The sequence below is a fragment of the Ornithorhynchus anatinus genome, chromosome 2, assembly GCF_004115215.2.
Source record: "Ornithorhynchus anatinus isolate Pmale09 chromosome 2, mOrnAna1.pri.v4, whole genome shotgun sequence".
NCBI lineage: Eukaryota > Metazoa > Chordata > Mammalia > Monotremata > Ornithorhynchidae > Ornithorhynchus > Ornithorhynchus anatinus.
In genome coordinates, this window is record NC_041729.1 from 49,854,407 (window position 1) to 49,873,649 (window position 19,243).

Below are 19,243 nucleotides of genomic sequence, written 5' to 3' on the forward strand. Positions count from 1 at the left end.
TTTTTAAATGGTATTTATTCATTCGATAGTATTTATCGAGCGCTGACTCTGTGCAGAGCACAAAGGGGATGCAGAGTTTCCTTATTAGCGGTAGTCAACTTTGCCCCCTGCTCTGGGGCAAAGCACGGTTGGCTTTCCAGAAGACCGGTTCGATGATCCTTTAGGTTTTGTCCCGGGCTGAGATCAGATGCCACACGGTTAACTCTGAATTCAGGCTCCAGAGATGCCGGAGTCAAGCGCTCGGTACAGTGCTTCGCCCCGGTGGGCACTCAGTAAATACCAATGATGACGAGTGATTCGGCCCGACTCAGGGAGAACCGTACTCTTCGCCTCCGCTTATGTACCGAGTACCCCCCCGAGAGCTTCCATTTAAAGATCGTACCCGTCGACGTCCTGACTGTTCACCGCCCTTCCGTCCAGGTCAGAAGGTTTTTAAGAGATCCGTCGCCGGCTCCGACCCCTTCGGCGAGACGAGCTCCGTCGGCCCCGTGGAAGACGCGGAGAAGGCGGAGCCGCCGGGCCCGGAGGAGGCCGGACAGAAGGGGGACGGGACGGAGCCCGGCCCCCCGCCCCCGGGGGACGGCCTGGAGGCCGGAGCCCGGACCCCGGACGACGACGGCGGAGAGGAGCGAGGGAGTTTAAGATAAAACCCAGACTTCACGGGAGAGGACCTTTGCACGCCGTCTTCCCTGGGGGCCAGGGACGGCAAAGACGCGTCGAAAACGTGAGCGGGGCCCCGCGTTAGTACCGTAAGCCGAGATGGGACTTTTGCACAGAGATGGGAATGAGGGACAGGCAGCGGGTTCGACTGTAACGCGTGCAGACCGGGGTCGGATCGCCGCTCCCGTTCTCCTCGTCCTTACAGATACCACGTAGGGCAAGATGGCCACCCTTTCTCTTTCTCAAGTCGCCGTAAACGTTTGCTATCTCCAAGCCGACCCCCGTCTTCCCGAACCTACGCTCGAGTAACCGGGTCGCGCCTCCTCCCCGCTGTCTTTGAAACCAAAGCAGGGGCCGGGACTCCTAAGAAATCGGCTCCGCCTCCTGCGGGCCCGCACGGTCTCTCCACTAGGCCAGTCTCGCAGCCGTGTCTCTCGCGTCGAGGAGAAAGGAGGGTGGTCGCGAGCTTCTAAAGGAGGCCCGCGTCCGCTCTGAGCCCCTCTGACGGACAGATTTCTTTCTCCCTCGGCGTCAGCGGGGACCCGACCGCTAGCCGAAGTCCGTCCCTTACCCCGCTCCCTTCTCCCCTGCCGACGGAGCTCCGAGTATCTGGCCCCGGGCGGACACGGGCTGTTAAGTCCTTCCGGCTTAAATCGGGTAGATGCTGTACATAAGATGAAATATTATATTAGTCACATAATTAAAATCCTTAATATAAGCATTACTTCTTCGGACCTCGATCCGAAGGTCGACCTTTGGTTGTCTTGGGGTTTTTTTTCCCTCCTCTTGAAAGTTTCTCCCTCACGGCGGAAACTGTCGACGAAACAGATTTCCCTTCTGGCTCGACAGGCCTCTCCACGTGCACAAATGAAGCTGTCAGCCTGCACCCTTGCTTCTCTTCCCTGCCCGCGAATACCGCATTTCTCCACTTCCCCTACGCGGCGGACCCCTCTGCGTCCCCGGGCGCAGTTCGGGTGCGGAGGGTCATCTTTCGACACACCTCCGCGGCGGGCCTGTCCGCCGAAGTAGCGGGAGCCTTAGTTACGCCACATTAAGCCTACTTACGGTTCATTTTGATTGATGTGATTTCAGATTGTTTCTGGCACTGCCTAAAAGTGCAATTTTTCTTTTAAGTACGGACGATTAAAAGGCCAATAGTCTTCCTCGATGGTTTGGTGCAATGAAGTTATATTAACTGGGGGGGGGGGGGTGGAAAAAAATGGTCATTAATGAAATTAATTACATTAATTTTTAAAGTTTTTATATTTGGAATGGTTCAACTAGTGGGGTTAAGATAAAATGTCACCCTTTAGATGTAATATTTGAATGCTGGTTTCAATAAAGGGTCTTGAAATTGTTTCATCTGACTTCAGTGAATATATAATGTCGACCTTACCACCGATTCGATTGAGTATAGCAGGGCTCTCAGTCTTTTGGGGCACGTTTTAGTTCTTTTCAGAAGTAACTTCCAGCATCAAAGATTCCAAAATACGCTGCTCGCATTCTGAACTTCGGGTTCTCAATACCGAACACGCAAGCCCTAACTCACTTTCCATTTCAGCAAGTTGGATGCCTATCTTCTTCTGACTGCCCTACCGAAAACGACTTCGGTCATTTGAAGAGCGGCCTAGATGACAAACATCTTTCCCTCCTGCCAGGAACTGAAATCAGTAGGGACGTTTCAAAGAGGACGAGTGCAAAATAAGACCTCTTTTAGGGGCTTCCCGTTTACACGGCAGCAAAAGCTCCAAGACGGGAAAAGAATATCGTGTCTCTCCCCTTCTCTGCAAATTCCCTTACTTAAGAAAAATACCGGTTATCTTTTTATCAAATGGAAGAAGTACAAAACCACATACCTGTGCCAACCTCTTTTATTTCGAAAAGCATTTGAAAGCCAGAGGCCCGTGGCCCTTACGATCCGCCAAGAGCAGATCCCTGCCAAACGCGGAGCTGGTTTCCTTCGCCAGGGCGAGCCACGCTAAGCCCGGGCTTTCTTTGGGTCGTCGTCCACAGCGGCAGGCACCTCCTCCCATAAGCCGTCTTTGTTTTTTTGATAGAGGAGGGCTTTGTTTCCGGGGAACAGCGACGAGGGAAAAGGGTATTTTTTCAAGAAGGTCATGGTTGACCTAATCTGGGCCACGAAGTGGGGCGGCTCAGCACGGGGAGAAGTAGAAAAATCCTGCAAACAAGGAGAGTGAAAATAAACCTTGCTAAGTTTCTTTATCTTGATGCCAAGAACGGTGAGTTCGAATGAACGGGTCCACGGGGGTGGGCTGGAGTTCCTGTCTCTTGCCGTGTTTAAAAGGGGAAGGGTCAGAACAGGGTCTGCTCAACGCTCTTCTGAAAACGCACCCTTCAAGGAAGAAGATGTTCTCGTATCTCACCTCTAATAGTTGTCTGTCATCCTGTTGCAGCCAAAAATCCACATTGAGAAAAGGCTTCCAGAAATAAGGTCCGATACGGAGTTGCTCTGTCTCAACATCATAAATGCTGATCATCTAGCCGTAAAAAAAAGGGACAAGGGTTTCAAATAGGCAGGGTCTGAATACGGTTACACTGACACGATCACATGCAAGTAAATTTCACCCTCAGTGGCACCTTCCAGTGCCGCAGACAGAGAAGTTTATATAAAAAGATCTGAATGCTAAATTAGCTGATCCAAGAGTCAGTGCCACCTAAATGCAACTAATCTGCTCTTTTTTTAACAGTATTCGTTAGGGGTTTACTATGTGCCGAGCATTGTACTAAGTGCTGATCAGGTTGGACGCAGTCCTTGTTCTACATGGGGCTCACAGTCTTAATCCCCACTTTACAGATGAGTCAAGTGACTTGCCCAAGTTCATAAAGGAGACATGTGGGCGAACTGGGATTAGAACCCAGGTCCTCCGATTCCCAGCCTGGGCTCTTTCCACCAAGCCACGCCGCTTCTCAATAATGTCAAGTTTTCTATTTTGAGTCCGGTACCACGGACTCACGGTAAGTAACGACATTTTTCTGTAGCATCCACAATTCCAAGCCACACATTAACCATCTCAGAGAAACTTGAGGATGCTACACATTTGTCAGTTCTCGTTAAGTAAACTTCTGAGTCTCTCAGGCAGCCGTGGGCCTGTCGACGTGGCATAATTACTCTGCCGTGACGTGTGAAGCCAAAAATCAGTAAACGTTAAAATCCTTTAAAAACCTCACAATAAAACACCCCGATTTCTCACTCACGGGGCCTCCAGATAAAGAGCGGGCGGAGCGCAGATCCTCCTCTGGACCCCTCTCGGGAAACGAGGCTCTGAAAATCTCCCCATTCTTCACCCTGACACCTACATAGGTGCAGGATTTTCCAATGGGAGAAAAATAAAAATTATTATTATTACGGTCCTTGTTATGCACTGTTCTAAGCACTGGGGGAGGTACAAGTTATTCAGGTCAGGCTCGGTCTCTGTCCCACGTGGGGCTTAAAGTCTGAGGAGGGAGGGTTTAATCTCCGGTTTACAGAGAAAGTGACTTGCCCAGCATCACGTAGCAAGGAACTAACTGGCAGAGCAGGAATTAGAACTCCCAGGCCTGAGCTCTTTTCCCTAGACCGCGCTGCCGACAACGTCCGTTCCGATATTTTAAAAATAACGGGGTCGACAAAGGATCCGTGAACCCAGGGGATCAGCGTCACCGCGGCGGTGAGAAAGGAGGAAAAATCCAAACCGAGTAGCACGACGCTCACGGCGCGGCAGGCTGGCCTTGTAAACCAAAACTGGGGGACTGGGACCCCCCGCAAACTCCCCCCCAAAAGGTCCCGGGGCCACCAGGCTGAACCTTTGCTCCCATCCTGCGCGGAACTGATCCGGGTGAGAAAATTCACTCAGAAGGATTCGATCCAGCGGGATCCTATCTTCTAGAGCCAGGCTATACCAAAAAACACCCTTCTGGGTCACAAGCCACCCCGACAGAAAAGTCAGAGGGTACTTACCGATCCCATAAATGATTGGAAAGTGATCTCCGCCTTCCTCGCGGTCATTTAATTCTGTTTGTAAAAACAAAGATAACTAAACAGGGCCAGTCTGGGCGGCTTTTAAAATGCTTTTAAACTCTGGAGCCGCCGGGTCAATTCTGCCCAGTTCAGGAGGGACCTGAAATCATCCCTGCTTTCGGAGTGAAAAGCAGGAAGACACGAAGGGGCTGACGTTCGAGCCTTTCTCCGCTCGGGGTTCGGGTTCAGAGGCCGGAGCGTCACTGCCCGAAACCTAACCGCATCCTCATCGCCCTTCCCGCAATTCAGCGCCCGGCCTGCCAAGCTCCATCCGGGGGAGACTGACATCACGCCAACAGTCCTCATTACACCAGAGTAGGACCGTGCCTCGACTCAGATGCATACATCTGCGAAGAACCCTGCTTCCGAGGGTTCACCTTGACGGAGGAGAGAAGCTCTCTACCATTCTCCGAAACCGGACTACTTAATGATGTCCCTGATAGAGATCTGTGAGGCTAAGACAGAAAGCTGCATGAGACATCGGAGAAATAGAGCAGAGGGACTAAGACAAAAAAAAGCCCCACAAATATTTCTGGTTAAACTATCCCAAGTGCTGCTGGACTTAGAGCCACTACGCAACAACTCAGTGCATCCAGTGGTCTGGTGCAGGTTGGCTCGGACTACCTTCGTTCGACCATATTCACTGAGCGCCGGCTGTGCGCTAAGCACTGTACTGAGCGCTTGGGAGAGTATGACAACAATAAACAGACATTTCCTGACCAAAACGAACAGCAGCAGAGGAGGAGATGGTGTCGACTGCGACATCTCACCATCTGAAACCTTCTCTAGCTCAGTGTAAAACCAGGAAGAGGAAGGGTTAGTAGAAATCTGGGGAGCACCAGTCTTCCGATGCTGATAATAATAATAATAATAATGTTGGTATCTGTTAAGCGCTTACTATGTGCAGAGCACTGTTCTAAGCGCTGGGGTAGATACAGGGTAATCCAGTTGTCCCACGTGAGGCTCACAGTCTTAATCCCCATTTTACAGATGAGGGAACTGAGGCACAGAGGAAGTGAAGTGACTTGCCCACAGTCACACAGCTGACAAATGGCAGAGGCAGGATTCGAACCCATGACTTCTGACTCCCAAGCCCGGGTTCTTTCCACTGAGCCACGCTGCTTCTCTAATGTTTTACCGCTCCCCGATGCCTCCACATAAAAGTGCTCTTGTACGGTAAGTTCCTCGAGGGCAAGGAATGCGTCTCCCACCGCTACTGCATTGTTCTCTCCCAGGCGCTTAGTACAGCGCTGCGCCCCCAGTGAGCGCTCACTGAATTCCATCAATTGGCGACGTGGGGGACAGTGGAACGGCCCCAACGGGGCCAAACCCCTCACACTCTGATGACCTGTTCCGTCTTCTAGCCGGGGCCACCGCGATACCACCGGCGGCTGAAACCTAGTCCCACGGCAAGCACTTGCCACTGGGTCCACGGTGACCCAGCCCCGCTGGCCTTAGCGGTCGCTGGGGGCGGGGAACGTGTCCAATGTGCTCTCCACACAGGAAGCGCTCAACAAATCCGACTGGCTGACCTTCTACGGGCCTAGAGGCTCGGCTGCGTGGAGCAGGCTTACAAGGTTCCAGTCACAAAAACCTGCAGGGCCTCGGGCAGAAAATCCAAAGTCCTATCCAGCCAATAGTTCAGAAAATAGTACTTTAAAGACACCCTCCGCAGGGCGAGACCAGCCTTAGTCACTAGACCAGCTGATTGGATAAGGGTTGCTGCCCCGGGGAGGATGGGGAGAGGGGGCAGTTAGGCAGGACAATAACTAACCAACGAGGAAAGTATCATCGGGCTCAGGGTTGACCAGCCACCCGTCCTCCCTTGCTCCGTACATCTGACCCGACACCCACGTGGGGCAGAGGAAATGAGGCGTAGGATTCCGCCGAACGCTACACGGCTCCAAAACCCACGGGTATCGGAGAACATCGCTGCACTTACCCGTCACGCAGAAGGTCTCTAAGTGAACGTCGTCTTCCTGTTGATCAAATTCATCTGCAATTAGAGGTGTGCAGTAAGTACAACCGATTCTTGCTAGCGATGCAATCGGTGTGGCAGATTGATCCATTCTACCTGATTCACTGTCCCAAAAGTGTACCATCTCCCTCACCCGCTGCAGAATCTCATCGCCAAACCTCTTTTCTCACCCTCAGAATGTCAACTGTACTTACTGAGCGCTTACTGTGTGCAGAGCACGGTGCTAAGTGCTTGGGAGAGGGCAACGGAACAATTCAACAGACACATTCCCTGCCCACGACCCGTTTACGGTCTAGAGGGGAATGTATATATGCCTTCTGGCAACTTTCCCGAGGCAAATCATACTGTTTGAACACAGCCCCTATTCCTCACCATGCCTTTAAATGAACATTCCCAACTTGGTGCAAAGGGCAGTTCTGATCTGTGCCTCAGGTACCTCACCTGTAAAATGGGGATTGAGACTGTGAGCCCCACATGGGACGGGGATTGCGTCCAACTCGATTTGCTGGTATCCACCCTAGTGCTGGGTACATTGCCTGGCACATATTAAGCACTTAAATACCATCAGTATTATTACTGCTACTGTTTTTGTCTGTCTCCCCCAATTAGACTGTGAGCCCGTCACTGGGCAGGGATTGTCTCTATCTGTTGCCAAATTGTCCATTCCAAGCGCTTAGTGCTGTGCTCTGCACATAGTAAGCGCTCAATAAATAGTATTGAATGAATGAATGAATATTATGACAGTGGGGAAAAAAATTGAACTTACTAAGAAGCTGAGAAGTAAGTTCTTGGGACAGCTGCCTGTCATCCCTGAAACCTCCAATCAGATGCACTTCCAGCCTAGTAAAGATGGACCAACAGAAAAGAGCAATTAAAACACATCCCAGAGTTAAAGCCTTGCAAGTCCTTTAAAGTTCAACCCCAAATCCCCTCTGTAAAACCACTGCCTTACTAGTGGTTCGATGGCTTATCAATGCGATTCCAACTTTTGGGTAATTGGAATTCGGGTTCTAGAGGAGGAACAGTGAATAACCCCAGCTTACCTACTCAAAATTGGTTTTGTTTTTCATTTTATAGTAAGATGGTTCAAGATTTGGGATCCTAGTTTCTTGAGAGGAGGATCTAAGTAGTACATGTTCTGAAGAGAATCTAGCACACTCTACTCCCTTCATAAAAATGCCTAATTATAGCAAGTGTCATAGGTGTGGTCAATTCATCTCAGGGCTCTAGCGTTTGGATTAACTTTAAATACAGTTTTAACCTCCCATGATGTGACTGTAACACCTGTGTCCCGTAGTAACTGCTTGGGAAGATCAAATCAGGCAGGTGCTCATTCTCCTGCAGCGGTGAAACAATCATCCCAACTGTTACAGGTGCGAAGCACCAACATCTCTGAGGCTCACTGAAGCAAATAATAATAATTATGGTACATGTTAAGCACTTACTATGTGTCAAGCACTGTACTAAGCCTTGGGGTAGATACAAGTTAAGCACATTGGACAGAGTCCCTATCCCACACGGGGCTCACAATCACCTTGCCCCCTCCTACCTCTCCTCCCTTCTCTCTTTCCACCGCCCACCCCACACGCTCCACTCCTCTGCCGCCCACCTCCTCACCGCCTCCCATTCTCGCCTATCCCACCGTCGACCCCTAGGCCACGTCCTCCCGCGGTCCTGGAATGCCCTCCCTCCTCACCTCCGCCAAACTAATTCTCTTCCCCTCTTCAAAACCCTACTTAAAGCTCACCTCCTCCAGGAGGCCTTCCCAGACTGAGCTCCCCTTTTCCCTCTGCTCCCTCTCCTCCCCCTTCACCTCTCTGCAGCTAAGCCCTCTTTTCCCCCCATTTCCCTCTGTTCCTCCCCCTCTCCCATCCCAGCCCCTCAGCACTGTACTCGTCCGCTCAACTGTATATATCTTCATTATCCTATTTATTTTGTTAATGAAATGTACATCGCCTTGATTCTATTTACCTGCTATTGTTTTAATGAGATGTTCATCCCCTTGATTCTATTTATTACTATTGTTCTTGTCTGTCTCCCCCGATTAGACCGTAAGCCCGTCAAAGGACAGGGACTGTCTCTGTTACCGATTTGTCCATTCCAAGCACTTAGTACAGTGCTTTGCACATAGTAAGCACTCAATTAATACTATTGAATGAATTAGGAGGAAGAACAGGTATTAAATGTCTGAGGACACTGAGGCCCAGAGAAGTTAAGTGACTGCCCAAGGTCACAGAGCAGACATGTGGCAGAACCGGGGTTAGAAGCCAGGTCCTCTGACTCCCAGGTCCGTGCTCTTTTCGCTGGGCCACACTGCTTCTCTAGAGAGAGAACTCTGGACAGTTTTAAACTCCATCTGGAAAATCAAATCTCTTCTCCCATCCACATGGTATTCATTTCATTATTTTATTGTCGGTCTAAGAAGCTGTTTCAATCTCCCCGGAGGAGCTCACCTTCCACTTTGTCCCGGGCGAGGTACGGATTTTATGACTCTCAACAGGAGCGAGACATCACTTCTGGTGTCGGAACCGTCACAGTGGGCCAGACAGGTGGCCCCGTTCCCTGGAGCACAGGGGAAACAAAGACTTCATGTTACGTCTACAGAGTAAATGGCAGCGCACACACAAATTCACAAGGCAGAAAAGGCAAAAGTCAGTAAGTCTATCCTATCCCCGCCCCTGCTCAAATTTGGATCCCCTGCAGTTATTCGATCCCTAGTACCTATTAAAAACTGCCTTTGCAAAGTACTGCACTAAGTGCTTGGGAGTTGGTGGACAAGATCCCTGCCCACAAAAAGGAGCATGGGACAGTGGTAAAAGTACAGGCCAGACAGTCCAAGGACCTGGGTTCTGATGCGCGGCTCTGCCACGTGTCTGCTGTGTGACCTTGGGCAGGACACTTAACGTCCCTGTGTCCGTTTCCTCGTCTGTAAAATGGGGACTCGATACCTGTTCTTCCTCCTACTCAAGACTGTGAGCCCCATATGGGGCAGGAATTGTGTCTAACCAGATCAACTTCTATCGACTCCGCCGCTTAGTACAGTGCTTGACACATAGTAAACACTTAAATATCACAATTATTATCACCTTTATTAAGGACCTTCAGTCTAGAGAGGGGAGACAGATATTAGAATGGATTATAGAGTACAGGGATATGCATATAAGTGCTGTGGGGCTGAGGGCGGGGTGAATATCAAGGTCATAAATTCAGAGCCAGTTTGTAATTCCCAAACAATGCATTTTGACAGTGGGGTCAAACATTTTAATAATGGTACTTGTTAAGCAATTACTATGTGCCAAAAACAGTTCTAAGCTCTGGGGTAGATACAGATTAATCAGATTGGACACAGTCCCCATCCCCCATGGGGCTCACAGTCTTGATCCCCATTTTACAGATGAGGGAAGTGAGGCACTGACAAGTTTAGTGACTTGCCCAAGTCGGCGGGGCCGGGATTAGAACCCAGGTCCTTCTGACTCCCAGGCCCGTGCTCTATCCACTAGGCCACGCTGCTTCTCTTGAAAGAAGGAAATAGAAAGGCGAGGATAGTGGGGAGCACAGGCAGTGAAGAAGATGAACTCAGAAAATCAATCTTTCATATGAGGTTCTCAAAGATTCAGCAACACACATTCTCTCTCTCTCTCTCTCTAACCTTGGAAAGAAACGCATTCTCCCTCCTAATCATCATCATTATGATGGTACTTGTTAAGCACTTACTGTGTGTCAACGCTCTCCTAAGCCCTGGGGTAAATACAAATTAATCAGGTTGGACAGAGTCCCCGTCCCACGGGGGGGGCTCAATCCTAAACGGGCGGGAGAACAGGCACTGGATCCCCATTCTACAGTTGAGGAACTTGAGGCCCAGAGGAGTTAAGCGACTTGCCCAAGGTTACACAGCAGGGCAGTGGCAGAGCCAGGATTAAGACTCAGGTCCTCTGACTCCCAGGCCTGTGCCCTTTCCGCTAGGCCACGCCGCTCCTCTTCTTCCTTCTTCAACTCAAACAAACAGCGTGTTGGCTTCGAGCACAGAAGCAGGCACGAGGCAGCGACTCGTTGGGCTACGTGACCTGATCCGTCCGGCCCAGCCCCGCACCGCTCGTCTGTAAAATGGGGATTAAGAATGGCAGCTCCATGTGGGACGGGAGACTGCATCCAACCCGATTAGCTTGTGCCTACCCCGGGGCTTAGTACACTGTCTGGCACATAGTAAGCGCTTAATAAATACCATTTTAAAAAAAACAACCCACCACCACCCTACTACGCCCCGGGCTGGGTGGCGGCCGCTCTCCCCTCTAAGTCCACCCCGGTGCGGTCCGAAAACCACCTGTTCTTCTCCTCAACCTGAGCAACAGAGCCGAGGCGGTCGTACGAGTTCAGGTCTCCGCGACCTCTCCCAAACCTGTGTCTCTCAGGACCACGATGTGACAGGTGGTGGCATCGTCGGAACCCAGGATGGAGACGGAGCCTGCGTCGGAAACGGAGAGAAAATAAGATGCCCGGCGGCTTCGTGGTTCGGGAGTCACATCCGCTGCTTCTTGAACATACCGTCGTTTGGGGAGGTCACCGCGAGCTCTCTCTGTTGAACGTAGAGGAGGCCCCGGGGTCCCACACGCTGGATGGGCTGACTCGTGAGGCTGACGGCTCTTTCCTGTTTAATCAAGGGGAAAAAAAAAAGATGACATCGTGCAAATTAGAAAGATCCGAACAGTCAAACGGTCTGACATAACCTTTACCGTCTCCCGAAGAAAGGAAATTACAAAATGCCTGTCAACTGTGAGCTTGCTGTGAGCGGAGAATGCGCCTAGCGACTCCGCTGCACTGGACTCTCCCAAGTGCTCAGTACGGTGATCTGTACACGGTAAATGCTCGATAAATACCGTTGTTGATGACGAAGATGAGGACAGTGCTTGACCAACATTTAAAGGGATGACTGGATCGATGAAATTGCTTCATTGGCATGACACTTGGAGCAGTAAAGAAATTTCAGTTCATACTCAGTCCCTGGAAATCAATCAATCAGGAGTATTTATCGGTGCAGAGCACAGTTCTGAGAACTTGGGAAATAGCAGATATAGCACTGCCTATATTGAGCGTACAGTCTAGAAGACAATAATAATAAAGGTATTTGTTATGTGCCAAGGACTGTTCTAAGCACAGGTTCTGAGATTCAATAATAATAATAATAATAATGTTGGTATTTGTTAAGCGCTTACTATGTGCCGAGCACTGTTCTAAGCGCTGGGGTAGACATAGGGGAATCAGGTTGTCCCACGTGGGGCTCACAGTCTTAATCCCCATTTTACAGATGAGGGAACTGAGGCACAGAGAAGTTAAGTAATAATGTTGGTATTTGTTAAGCGCTTACTATGTGCCGAGCACTGTTCTAAGCGCTGGGGTAGACACAGGGGAATCAGGTTGTCCCACGTGGGGCTCACAGTCTTAATCCCCATTTTACAGATGAGGTAACTGAGGCACCGAGAAGTTAAGTGACTTGCCCACAGTCACACAGCCAAGTGGCAAAGCTGGGATTAGAACTCATGAGCCCTGACTCCAAAGCCCATGCTCTTTCCACTGAGCCACAATACATTCCAAGCGCTCAGTACAGTGCTCTGCACATAGTAAGCGCTCAATAAATACTATTGAATGAATAGTTCACCTCCTCAGGTGAACCCAAAGTTCTTCACAACCCTGAATTTTCAAAAGGAGTCAGTGGCCCGGACCCTTACTTTTGTATTTTTAAATAAAGAGATAAGATGGCTTACAAAAATGAGGAAGCAAATCTATGAACTCATTCTAGGGTCACTCACCACAACGTGTCATAGTGAGTGAGAACGAAAACATACAAAAGAGGAAGAATGTGACTTTCAATTAAAAATATCGATTGCTGGAGGCAAGTCTACTTGTGTAGAAAAATTAATTTCTATCAATAGCAAAAGAGTGTGTTTTTTCCAAGGCCTGTCGTACCCCAGGTTACGACCACTCCACGAGACAGGGAACCTGGGGATGCTTCCTGCCCCGTTCGTTGACCTGCACCGACGAATCCCATCCCCAAAGTTATGTCCAGTGAAGTGCATTTCCTACCTGGGACCCCCCTGACCTCTCTCGCTGCCTTCCTTGGTCTCCCTGGCACCCCCAATCCCCCCACCGAGCTGCCCTGTCCACATCTCTCCCCAGTCTCCCCTCCTCATTTTCTGAAAACGAGCCATGGACCACTCCTGCAGGCGGAGCGGGGCCGCTCGTGCTGCCGAGGGCCGTGACTGGCCTCCTTCCCCTTCTGGTCGGCCTCGCCTCCTCGACCCTGGCCCAAGCTGCAAGATCCGGCCGCGACCGGGGCCGGGGATGAGGGGGGTCCCGGAGCAGGAAGAGGCCAGGAGCCGTTCCTCCCAAGCCGGGGCCGGCCCCGCAGCCACCTGCTCCCTCTTTCTTTTTCCAGGGACAGGGCGGCGAGGGGAGGGCTTGCAGCCGACAGGGAGGGAAAGGGGTGCCACGGCTTGTAGGGTGAAAGAGAGAGCACCTGTAGTGATCTCACTGTGCTTAGTTCAAAAGCTTTTGTTTTAAAATCGTGGAAGCACCAGGGGACACGATGTAGGGCAGGGGATGGGGGGCTGGGGGAAGAATTTACAGTCACTTTGACTTACTTGCAATCCTCAGATTCATTCATTCATATTTACTGAGCGCTTACTGTGCGCAGAGCACTGTACTAAGCCCTTGGAATATACAATTGGGCAACAGATAGAGATAATCCCTGCCCAACAACAGGCTCACGGTCTAAAAGGGGGAATGCCACATCAGGGCTAACTCTGGGACAGAACCTGAGTGCACCCAAGTCTACGGGTAAATGACGCCACAGTGCAACCGTTCCCAAGGCACTCATGACTTCAAGGTCCGTGATCCAGTTCTATCACGGGGTGCCCTTTCTGGGAACATTTTTGTAATTACTCATCTTTGCCTCGGCTGAAAAAGCACCACTTTTTCAAATCTCTTAGGGCTACTTGAAAAAAAAACAAAGCAAGGCAAGTGAAAAACTCATTCCAAATTCTTCTTTCAAAAATGATTTCAAGGGGTGATTTTTACCCATTCCCAGCACTAGTCAATGGATATTAAAAATTAATCAATTACAATATCTTGTCAAAGGGGTCAAGCTAAAATTTGCATTTTTATAAACAGGGCCTCTTTTTTTTGGCATCACCTCCCTCAACAGGCAAAGAGTTTAATTACACGCACTTACACACAATGAATAGACTGAAGCACTTCTATTACTAACCCTTATTCTCTGATTCTCTTCCTCCTGGTGTATTCACCACGGCTTTACAGCCAGCACTTGGAAGTTACTTAAATATAATATAGTATCATTCACATAATGACCAACTTGTCTGTGCCGGGTTTACATTTTATAATAAGCCTCCATAAATTATAAATCAGTGATTAAAATTTTAGAGCATCCATATCGCAAAAGATCCCAGTTTAGAAAATGAATTGACTATAAAGTCAGTTTCTCTGTAAAACTCTCGCCCAACCACGTTCTGACCTGAGTTTTCTCATCTTTTCTTCTGACCCAAACCCTGTCCTCCCCGACTTTCCAGTCACCGTAGACCATACCACTATCCTCCCTGCCTCACGAGCCTGTAATCTCTCATTCGACCCACATATTCCATCTTTCCCGGTACCTTATCTGTTCTATCTTCACAACATCGCTAAAATCCAGCCTTTGGTTCTCCATCCAAATTGCCACCACACGAATCCACGCACTTCTCATCTCCCACGTTGACTAGGGCATCCGCCTCCTCATTGACCTCCCTGCCTCCTGTAACCTTTATTATCATTATTATTATCATTAAGCTCTTACCGTGTACCAGCCGCACTGTAGGCTGTAACCTCTATTATTATTAAGTTCTTTCTGTGTATCAGCAGCGCTGTGGGCCGTAATGTGCATCAGTAGTATTATTATAGCATTTGTTAAGCACTTACTACGTACCAAGCACTGTTCTAAGCGCTGGGGTGGACATAAGCCAATCGGGTTGGACGCAGTCCCTGTCTCACGTGGGGCTCACGGTCTCAATCCCCATTTTACAGAAGAGGGAAGTGAGGCACAGAGAAGTGAAATGATTTGCTTACAGCCCACAGTGCTGCTACAGCCTACAGTGCTCCTGGTAGAGTAAGAGCTTAATAATAACAACAATAATAACAGAGGTTACAGCCTATAGCACTGCTGGTACACAGTAAGAGCTTATTAATAATACTACTACTAATAACAGAGTTTTCAGCCTACAGTGCTGCCGGTACAGAGTAAGAGCTTAATAATAACAACAACAACAACAGAGGTTACAGCCTATAGCACTGCTGGTACAGAGTAAGAGCTTATTAATAATACTACTACTAATAATAGAGTTTTCAGCCTACAGTGCTGCCGGTACACAGTAAGAGCTTATTAATAATACTAATAATAATAGAGGTTACAACCTACAGTGCTGCTGGCACACAGTAAGAGCTTAGTAATAATAATGATAATGATAGAGGTTTCAGCCTCCAGGGCTGCTGGTATACAGTAAGAGCTTATTAATAATACTAATAATAATAGTAATAGAGGCTTAAGCCTACAGTGCTGCTAGTACACAGTAAGCGCTTATTAATAATACGACTAATAATAAGAAAGGTTACAACCTACAGTGCTGCTGGTACACAGTAAGAGCTTATTAATAACAAGAAGAAGAAGAATGGAGGTTACAGCCTGCAGTGCTGCTGGTACAGAGTAAGAGCTTAACAAGAAGAAGAAGAAGAAGAAGAAGAATAGAGGTTACAGCCAACAGTGCTGCTGGTAAACAGTAAGAATTTAATAATTATAACAACACTCATAATAGAGATTACAGCCAACAGTGCTGCTGGTAAACGGTAAGAAGTTAATAATAATAATAATAATAATAATGCCACCAATAATAGAGGTTACAGCCAACAGTGCTGCTGGTAAACGGTAAGAAGTTAATAATAATAATAATAATGCCACCAATAATAGAGGTTACAGCCAACAGTGCTGCTGGTAAACAGTAAGAATAAGAATAAGAATAATAATAACACTAATAATAGAGGTTACAGACAACAGTGCTCCTGGTAAACGGTAAGAAGTTAATAATAATAACAACACTAATAATAGAGATTAAAGACAACAGTGCTGCTGGTAAATGGTAAGAATAATAATAATAATAACACTAATATTAGAGGTTACAGCCAACAGTGCTGCTGGTAAATGGTAAGAAGTTAATAATAACATTAATAATAGAGATTACAGACAACAGTGCTGCTGGTAAATGGTAAGAATAATAAGACAATAGAGGTTACAGCCAACAGGGCTGCTGGTAAACGGTAGGTTAATAATACTAATAATAATACACTAATAATAGAGGTTACAGCCAACAGTGCAGGCAGGACAGAGGGTAAGGGGATGATAAGAGTGGGGGGTGTCGGGGAGGAGGGCAGGACGCGGTGGTCAGCAGCCCCTTGTTGGGCAGGGATGGCCTCTCTCTGTGGCCCAATTGTGCTTCCATTCATTCAATCCATCGTATTTATTGAGCGCTTACTGTGTGCAGAGCACTGGACTAAGCGCTTGGAATGGACAATTCAGCAACAGATCGAGACCATCCCTGCCCAACCACGGGCTCGCAGTCTAAAAGACTAGACTGTAAGCTCTTCAATGGGCAGGGACTGTCTCCAGCTGCTGCCCATTTGTCCCTTCCAAGCGCTTGGTCCAGTGCTCTGCACTCCGTAAGCGCTCAATAAATACGATGGAATGAATGAATAAAAGGGGGAGACGGACAACAAAACAAGTAGGCGGGCATCAATACCATCAAAGAGAAGCAGCGTGGCTCAGTAGAAAGAGCACGGGCTTTGGAGTCAGAGATCATGGGTTTGAATCCCGGCTCGGCCACTTGTCAGCTGTGTGACTGTGGGCAAGTCACTTCACTTCTCTGTGCCTCAGTTACCTCATCTGTAAGATGGGGATGAAGACTGTGAGCCCCACGTGGGACAACCTGATTCCCCTGTGTCTACCCCAGCGCTTAGAACAGTGCTGGGCACATAGTAAGCGCTTAACAAATACCAACATTATTATCAAAATAGATCAACAGAACCATAGCTATCTACACATTATTCATCAAATCATTCATTTAGTTGTATTTATGGAGCGCTTACTGTGTGCAGAGCACTGGGCTCACTTAACTTCTCTGTGCCTCAGTTCCCTCATCGGTAAAATGGGGATTAAGACTGTGAGCCCCACGTGGGACAACCTGATTCCCCTGTGTCTACCCCAGCGCTTAGAACAGTGCTCGGCACATAGTAAGCGCTTAACAAATACCAACATTATTATTATTACAATTGGGCCTCAGGGAGACAGACCATCCCAGTCTAGAAGGGGGAGACAGATAACAAAACCAGTAGGCAGGTATCGATAGCATCAAAATAGATCAATAGAATCCTAGATATCCACATATCCTTCATAAAATCATTCATTCCATCGTATTTATTGAGCGCTTACTGTGTGCAGGGCACTGGACTAAGCGCTTGGAAAGGACGATTGGGCCCCAGAGAGGGACCAGCCCTGCCCCACAACGCGCTCCCAGGCCCAGGCAGGCAGCGAAATAGAACGAAAACAATAATAATAATAATAATGTTGGTATTTGTGAAGCGCTTACTACGTGCAGAGCACTGTGCTAAGCGCTGGGGGAGATCCAGGGTCCTCGGGTTGTCCCACGTGAGGCTCCCAGTCTTCATCCCCATTTGGCAGATGAGGTCACTGAGGCCCAGAGAAGCGAAGTGACTCGCCCACAGTCCCCCGGCTGACCAGGGGCGGGGGCGGGATTCGAACCCAGGACCACTGACTCCCCAGCCCGGGCTCTTGCCACTGAGCCGCGCTGCTTCTCCAGGGAAATTCCCAAACAGAATGAGGGGGATGGACACCTCATGGAGAGAATAAAGCGGGTAATAAAGGAGAGATGCAAATGAGGACGGTGCTGAGTGCAGTGAGCGCTCCCTCAGTACGGCTGAATGAATGAATGAATGAATGAATGATTGAATGAGTGAGTGAATGAATGAGTGATTGGATGGATGAATGATTGAATGAGCGAACGAATGAATGAGGGGAGTGTGGTGGCCGCTCTGGGGTGTCTCTCCCCCGCTTACCTGTAAGACGGGATGTTGCCCGACGAGGTCGGGGCCGGGGCCGAGGCCGCAGCCCCGGGCCGGCATCCGGACCCGCCTCCCGCCCGCCAGCAGCGGCATGGCCGCCCCCCGGCCTCCGCCCGCACCGCCTGACGGACGGACGGACTGACTGACTACGAGGCGGCCGGAAGGGTGGGCGGGCCAGAGGAGGAGGCGGCCAATGGGCGCGCCGCAAGGGTGACGGACAACCACACCGCCCAATCCCGTCCCGCGCCCCGACGCCCTCCGCGCGCAAAGGCCACCGGGAAATGGAGTCCGGCCGCCCCCCATAGAACTTTTCTCCTCGTGCCCTCACCACGTGACCTCACCGCCTCGCGCGCGCCACGTGCCCTCACCGCCCCCCCCACCCCCCACCTTCTTCCCTGAGGCCTCAGCCCAGCACCATCATCATCATGTTAGTATTTGTTAATAATACATTAACACACTAATAATACATTCATTATTAATAATAATAATGCTGGTATTTGTTAAGCGCTTACTATGTGCCGAGCACTGTTCTAAGCGCTGGGGGAGATCCAGGGTCCTCAGGTTGTCCCACGTGGGGCTCACAGTTAATCCCCATTTTACAGATGAGGGAACTGAGGCCCAGAGACGTGAAGTGACTTGCCCACAGTCACACAGCTGACAAGTGGCAGAGTCTGGATTCGAACCCATGACCTCTAACTCCCAAGCCCGGGCTCTTTCCACTGAGCCACGCTGATTCTCTAATCATGTTGGTATTTGTTAAGCGTTTACTATGTGCAGAGCACTGTTCTAAACGCTGGGGGAGATCCAGGGTCATCGGGTTGTCCCACGTGAGGCTCAGAGTTAATCCCCATTTTACAGATGAGGGAACTGAGGCACAGAGAAGTAAAGTGACTTGCCCAGTCACACAGCTGACAACTGGCAGAGGGGGGAGTCAAACCCACATAGTCATGGGTTTGACTCCGAAGCCCAGGCTCTTTCCACTGAGCCACGCTGCTTTTACTATGTGCAGAGCACTGTTCTAAGCGCTGGGGGAGATACAGGGTCCTCAGGTTGCCCCACATGAGGCTCCCAGGCTTCATCCCCATTTTCCAGATGAGGCAGAGGCCCAGAGAAGTGACATGCCCAGTCCCACAGCTGCAAAGTGGCAGGGCCAGGATTCGAACCCATTATCTCTGACTCCCAAGCCCGGGCTCTTGCCACTGAGCCACGCTGCTTCCTCACCATCATCGTCAGGGTGTTTGTTAAGCACTATGTGCCAAGCACTGCTCTCAGCGCTGGGGGTGATACAGAGTCATCAGGTTGTCCCACGTGGGGCTCCCAGGCTTCAGTCCCATTGTACAGAGGAGGTCACTGAGGCCCAGAGAAGTGAAGGGACTTGCCCAAGTTCACACAGCTGCCGAATGGCAGGGCCGGCA

The 19,243-nt window shown here is 49.6% G+C and overlaps 2 protein-coding genes across 3 annotated transcripts in view; one reads left to right on the forward strand and one right to left on the reverse strand.

Moving 5' to 3' along the window:
- PDXDC1 (pyridoxal dependent decarboxylase domain containing 1) overlaps positions 1 to 2,022 on the forward strand; it is a 45,101-nt gene extending 43,079 nt beyond the window's left edge. For both annotated transcript variants that reach the window (XM_029057839.2, XM_029057838.2), the window contains one exon: positions 421 to 2,022. In XM_029057839.2, the coding sequence (XP_028913672.1) occupies positions 421 to 647 (227 nt within the window). In that variant the 3' untranslated portion in view covers positions 648 to 2,022. The remainder of the gene's footprint in view (positions 1 to 420) is intronic.
- Positions 2,023 to 2,513: 491 nt separating this feature from the next.
- On the reverse strand, positions 2,514 to 17,936 carry NTAN1 (N-terminal asparagine amidase). Its single transcript, XM_029057841.1, has 10 exons — positions 17,823 to 17,936; positions 11,199 to 11,301; positions 11,053 to 11,118; positions 9,110 to 9,218; positions 7,423 to 7,496; positions 6,621 to 6,674; positions 4,619 to 4,672; positions 3,877 to 3,974; positions 3,045 to 3,158; positions 2,514 to 2,839 (listed from the first exon to the last, which is right to left on the reverse strand). Exons 1-10 carry the CDS (start codon positions 17,919 to 17,921, stop codon positions 2,639 to 2,641), a joined length of 972 nt encoding a protein of 323 aa, XP_028913674.1. The 5' UTR covers positions 17,922 to 17,936; the 3' UTR covers positions 2,514 to 2,638.
- Between the last annotated feature and the right edge of the window lie 1,307 nt (positions 17,937 to 19,243).